The 6,614-nt window shown below is 46.3% G+C and overlaps 1 protein-coding gene across 1 annotated transcript in view; it reads left to right on the top strand.

The window, feature by feature from the left end:
* The window catches only part of Ino80c (INO80 complex subunit C), a 20,424-nt gene extending 14,714 nt beyond the window's left edge, over positions 1 to 5,710 (top strand). The window contains exon 5 of the mRNA XM_005355833.3: positions 3,892 to 5,710. Coding sequence (XP_005355890.1) covers positions 3,892 to 4,023 — 132 coding nt within the window. The 3' untranslated portion in view covers positions 4,024 to 5,710. The remainder of the gene's footprint in view (positions 1 to 3,891) is intronic.
* The last annotated feature ends 904 nt before the right edge of the window (positions 5,711 to 6,614 follow it).

Genomic DNA, 6,614 nt, shown 5'->3' with positions numbered 1-6,614 from the left:
CTGACCTATTTCTCTTCATCTACGTTTTACCTCAGGGCTTTTTACTTTCTTCACTCTGTACGTCCTACTTTCCTGCTTCCTCCATGTCTGGCCCCTGGTGTATCCTTTTCTTTCTTCCTTTCTTTCTGAGCCTAAATTCCTCCTCTTACTTAGTCTCTCTGCCCAGAAGTCTTGCCTATACCTCCTCCCTTGATACTGACTATTCAACTTTTTATGAGACTAATTAGGTGCCTTAGGCGGGCAAGGTAAAACGGCAACACATCTTTACATAATTAAATGCAACACATCTTTGCATAAACAAATATTCCACAATATGGGTGAACTTAATCCACCTGTTTTCTTTGATCCATCTGCATGCCTTTATCCCTTGTTTTGGTCATGTGTTGGTCTAATTGGGCACTTTTAAACACTTTGGAACAGTTTAGTTTACAGAAGACTGAGAGGCTTGTCCAGGGGGAGTTCTTACACTCCCAATTCAGCTCATTCCATTATTAACATCTGCGGTGAGTTTTTTACGATTAGTGAACCACTAGAGATTCATTGTTACCACAGTTTATTAATTTTCTTAGTTTGGGGCCAGGTGTAGCCTAGTGATTAGCTTTGCCTCATGTGCAAAGGATGGTTTGATCCTCAGTACCACCAGCTGAGAAGGAGCATGAGAGAGAAAGGCAGGCTGGGAAGAGGTGGGAGAAGAAGAAAGAAAGGCAAATATTTTTAGATTCTGCCTAAGCCCAGTGTCTTGTCTTATCAAGGATACCATAGTCTTTAGTTGTCATAACTCTTTAGACCACTCTTAACTGTGGCACTTTCTCAAATTTTCCTTGTTTTTGGCAGCTTTGTCAGAGGTTTGTGTGTGTGTGTGTGTGTGTGTGTGTGTGTGTGTGTGTGTGTGTGTGTGTTTTGAGATAGGTAGTCTGCTGGACTTCTCTAGCTTGTCGTGAGCTCCTGAGTTCACGTGATCCTCTTGCCCCAGCTGTGGAAGCGCTGGGACTAGAGACCTGTGCCACCACAGCTGGTTGCGGGTCAGGTTCTTTACAGAGTGCTCTGCTATGGAACTGTGCCATGTGCTTTCCTCATGAGGGAGCGAGGCCAACTGGGCATTTTAAATCTTATTTATGCCCCCTTTAAAAGAAGCTGAGTGGTTTCCCTCCTAGATCTAATGCTCATCTTGCCACAGAGTTTGTTTTCAGCACTACATTGCTTTTTCTGGAGTGTGAGGCTCGTGTACTAATCCCTTTCCAGCGCATTCTTGTTCTATGTTGTCATATTTGCTGCTTAAGATAGCACAAAATAGATTATTAGTTCTTGTTTTAGTTATCTTTTAGAGAAACAAAATTTTTAAAGAATTTTTTCTTTGTTTATTCTATTCCTAGCCTTCTTCACTAGGTTGTGTATGTCCATCTAGCAATCTGATCCCACAGCTTTTCACTAGAACTACTTCCTGAGTCCCCCATGATTTCTGTTTCCTCGGCCATTGGTCTCTGAACCCTCTTTTCTGTTGAATGTGTGCTGTGCTCATTTCAGTGGTCATCTGAGGCAGGAAACCTGGTGTGGCCCCCATTACTGTTCTATCCTGAAATGGGGATCTTGCCCTGTGTCATTTTGAGCAGCTGGAAGTCATGGTTTATGAACAGACTCAGAGGCTGGCTCCTTGGTATATCCGCTTTTTCCTCGACCCTGGCAAGCAACCATCAGCTGGTACAGTGATGGTTCTCACCTGTGAAGAGGCATAAGCGCCATTTTGAAGACCATTATTCCAGGCCTTTGTGGCATCAGCAGAGGTCTTGCTATATATATGTTACCTAAGCTCTGACTATAAGAATTAAGGTGTTAAGAACGTATGAAGAACTCTACTCCCAAACCACTGACAGTTCTTTAAAAGAAGTGGGGAAGAGCTAGGCTAGGCAGTGGCAGAGGAAATATGGGTGATCAGGAGTTCACCTCACCGGTAGCTAGGAAAACACTGTCAGATGGAAGGACTGAGAATGTTTGATTGTATATTTCAGCCTGGATGAAGAGATTGTGTGTTCGTACACCGCTCTTTGGGAGTAGGAAGGGCATTGATGCAGCTCCCTTGAATGACAACTTGGCACATTTTCTTAAAGAAAACAAAGAAAGAAACCTATGACTTGGCAGTTTGCCTTCCATGCAGCTCCCCAGAGAAATGGGATGTGCAAGAAACTTAGGCAGAAATGTTTCTGAACGACTATTAGCAAAGTGTTGGGGGTCCCATGATGGTCTTTTGTTGAGATGTGCGGCTGTTTTCTGTGAGCTGGAGCGATGTGGAACAGTTCCAGGGTCAATTCTTGACTAGAAGATGCCCGCAGTGTGGATTGTATGGTAAAGACACACACACACACACACACACACACACACACACACACACACACACACACACACTGGGTAATTTCTCTGCTTGGTTTGTCTAGTAAGACATAAATTTTGAAAGCCTGGAAGGATCCCCACCAACAGTGGCTTTTTCAGGGGAAGCCAAAGACTCTGAGGTAGAAGATGCTGGTGAAGGCTTCTTTCTCTCTGTGGAAAGCTTTAGTTTTATTCTTTAGATGACAGTAATTCAGCTTGCCTGGGCACAGGAGGAAGGCATGGGTGTGTTACACCTGCGTTTTACAAAGCTATGATGAATGCCATGACTCTAGAGGCTCCTGGGGGTTGTGAACACTGCCGGTCATCTTAAAGCCAGGGCAAGGCAGAAGCAGTTTGCTGAGTCCCATGGGCAGGGAGCCTGCCTTGTCTTCCAGTCTCAAGGGACGGAATCCAGAGGAGGGTGGAATATTCTTTACTCATCTGGCTCAGGGGTATAGTTTGGCTTACTCCTTTCTATTCAGAACACTGTGTGTTGACTCCTGGCTCCAGGCTGTTTCAGCTTTTGTCTGTGACCATTTTGTCTGTGCCACAAGGTCTCTGTGTTCTTATTGTTTATGTGGCAGCTTTCTTGGCATGAGGTGTGAACTCAGGTGGCCAACTCAGCATGGTGTAGTGGTAGGAGTGAGGTTGCCACATATAAAGCCCCAGTGAGGCTGACCGTAGCTTTATGTGTGGAGTCAGGTTATCTATTCCAAGTTCATGTCCTGCACCCTCTGAGAACATAAGGATGGCTTGCCCCGCCAGAGAGCTCACCCAATTACTGCACAGCCACGAGCTCTGAAACAGCTTTGTTACTGCTTCTCAAATCGGGCCTTTCCCTGTGTTGCTGTCATCAAAGGAAACGTAATTCACGGGAGACCGCATCGGACAGCATTCCTCCCATCCTCTGGCCCTTCCCTGTCTCTCTGCTCCTGTCCTTGAGCCTCAGAAGGGAGAGATGTTCTCTTAGGGTCGGCCGAGCACTCAACAGTCCCTCATTCTCAGCACTTTGATGAGTTCTGAGTCTCTGCAGAGGTGGGAGTCAAAAGGCCGGGATATGTGACCATCATGAAACAAGTCTTGGATCTGCAGTTCGCAGTCCTTGAGATACCAATAAGAAGTGTCCCAGGATCTGGTGGGGCCGGTCCTCTTCCTCCAGACTGTCCCTGGAGTGCTCTTCAAGTCTGGAAAGATGAATGAGTCTGCCAAAGTGAGCAATTTAGTGGTTTTGTTTTTGTTTTGTTTTGTTTTGTTTTCTTCAGTTTTTTGAGACAGGTTTTCTCTGTAGCTTTGGAGCCTGTCCTAGAACTCACACTTTGTAGACCAGGCTGGTCTTTAACTCATAGATCTTCCTGCCAGGGTTTAAAGGTGTGCTCCACCACTGCCTGGCACAATTATTGTTCTTGGTGACAGTGAAACATAACGAAGATGTATTTTACTTTGACTAAAGTAATAAAAGATTAAAGTTGTGCTTAAAATATCTCCACTAACAACTTTCTGTCCTTCCCTTGCCTGTTTCTCTCCTAGGCCAACTACACAGACCCTCAGAGCAAGCTGCGGTTCAGCACCATTGAAGAGTTTTCCTACATTCGCAGACTGCCGTCTGATGTCGTCACAGGCTACCTGGCCCTGAGGAAGGCCACGAGCATCGTTCCCTGAGCCTGGGAAGTGGAGTTGAAGTGGAAATGACCTTGAAAACAGACTCTGCCCTTGTGGTTTTGTTTCAGGGAAACAGATATGTTCTGCTGTCAATCCAAGAGTGTCAGCTCTGTGTCGTGCAAAGATTGTCTGGCTTTACCATGAGGGTCTTTCTGACTTTTTCCCTCCAAGTGTGATGTACCTCTTTTAAGTCATACTTCAGTTGTTGCAAGTAAAAATTGTTTGATAAGAAAATATAGTAAAATTATGCATTTAAATTAACTCAGGCAAGTCCCGGATTTGGTTTGCGAGTTGTAAACCCATGTCAAACATTTTCAATGAATGTGCAATGAAAACACAGGTCTGGATCGTCCTGGACCTTGGCCAGCATGTCAGCCCTTCCCCGGATCAGAAACTTCTGTTTTCTGCTGTGCTAGCAGGAGTTGGAAACTTTAGAAGACTTTATCCATCATGGCATGCCTGCTGGTGATTTGTCTCTGCTAAAGCCCAAAGGATAAATCCAGCCTTAAAAGGAAAAGCAGTCGAAGAGACAGATTTTGGAGGCCCAGCAATTGTAGGGGACACACGTTTGGTTCTTAGTGCTCACATGGTGACTCCCAACTATCTCTAACTCCAGTTCCAGGGCATCCAACCCCTCTTCTGACCTCCAAGGACACTGAGTGTGTGCATACATATGCACATGTATGCAGACAAACTCTCGTAATTATAAAAATAATATAAATATTTTTTAAAATTTGTGTTTTCTTCTCAAGACCACACTGATATCCACACTGCTCTGACGTGAGTCCTGCTAATACATGCTGCGTGTCTCCACTGTAGAAGAGGAGCCAAGAGGTACACCGTAGAGTGGCCAGATGTTAGAGACTCTGCTAGAGCGGGGAGAGGAGAACCATGCCACGGTCGTTACTTTTCCCGCAGTGACCACATGTCTGGCATGGAGGATGCGTGTCCACGGCTGTGGGGCAGGCATGAGGCAGCTGGCCACACCGCAGCCACGGCCATGAAGCAGAGAACAGACAAGGTCTGCCTCTAGTGACCCACGTCCTCCAGAGGGACTCAGCCACTGTGGCACAGCTCAACACTCTCCTAAAACGGGGCCACCCACATTCGGGTAAACTGCACCCTGTCTCCCGAGGGGAAGTGTGTGTCCACCCAGCCTTCAAGTGTGATCTGTAGCGGATGAGACCTAACAGAGGCCACATTATTTCCCAGCAGGTACCATTGTTCTGAGCCAGCACCTCTTAGGAGGAGGCCTCCTGTCATCCAACAGCACAGGTGCCTATGGAGAAGTCACAGATGTCTTCTTGCATGAAACAATGTTATTTCCAATAATGTCCTCATCTGAGAGGATGTGTGGGCCTTATTTGGATCCTGGCTCAAACGAAAAGCCTGGAATACTCCCGAGAAGATGTGTGGGGATACTTACGTTCACTTTTAATCGGGATGCTGGTGTCACAGTGTTAAAGGAATGGGTTCGTATTTTAGAGACAGAGGCTAACACATTAATGGACAGAGCAGTGTGGTATCTGTGATTTGTTTTAGGATGACGTGGGAGAGAGGAAATAGATGGAAGTAGTGTTGAGACAAGATTGGCCGTGAGTCAACTATTGTGTGCTAAGTACACGGAAGTTCATTACACCGTTCTACTCTGTGTGTTCTAATTTCTCCATAATAAACTTAACAAGGATGTGGTATTTTTATTACCAACAGTTGAATAGGGAAAGTACCCACTTCTGAAGCTTCTCAAACAAAGAGGAGATTACGGAGAAAGAACCACAAGGCAATGACATTGTCCTGTCAGTGGTTCGAATCGAGGTCACCTTTGCTGTCTTGGAGTCAGAGAACTGTGTGGGTCAGCTTTCTGTTGCTGTGTCAAAGACCTGAAAAAAGTTAGAACATTCACGATCCAGTCACCTCTCAAGTGAGCCGCAGTTTGGGGACCAAGCCTTCAGTGCATAACCTTTTTGTGGGAGCAGGGGTACTGGCAGCTTTTTGGGTATAGTAAATCGTCGGAGACAGGGTTTGGGGTGCATCGGGATGGCTTCTGTGGCTTGAGGACACACTTGTCAATTGTACTCCTGACAGTAGCTGCACATGAGGTCTGGAATCTGTCAGCACAGATCCATCTGTTCTGTCTACAGAACTTCCCAGAGAGCTGAGCGAGGAGTATGGCAGAAACAGTCAAACGGATACATGCAGAACATCGTATTCAATGTCTGGCATTGTCCCTGAAGGGGCCTTTTCTTTAGAAAGGCCACAAACTCATCTTTATCTCTGGCTAGCAGTTTCCTCCCATTTGTTGTCACGACTGATAACAGTCCCCGAGGCTAGGCTGGCCTACTGCAAAAAGCCCTTGTAATATTCCACGCTGCAAAACCCCAGGCCGCACTTGCCAGTGTGCATCCTGCAAACACGCAGGAGGAAGTTCGATCTTCAAAGCACTGAGCACAAGCGAGCTGTTGGGGTGAGAGGAACTGCTGTCCCTGAACTTCAGCTGGGCTGTGCCTCACTGAGAAAGGAGGGGAGGAGACGCTGTCTTAGGGTTCATGGTGCTGTGATGAAGTAAGCCACTGGGGGTGGGAAGCGTGCCT

Source organism: Microtus ochrogaster, chromosome 18, assembly GCF_000317375.1.
Source record: "Microtus ochrogaster isolate Prairie Vole_2 chromosome 18, MicOch1.0, whole genome shotgun sequence".
NCBI lineage: Eukaryota > Metazoa > Chordata > Mammalia > Rodentia > Cricetidae > Microtus > Microtus ochrogaster.
Note: the sequence above shows the minus strand (reverse complement) of the source record. Positions and strands in the feature narration are given on the sequence as shown.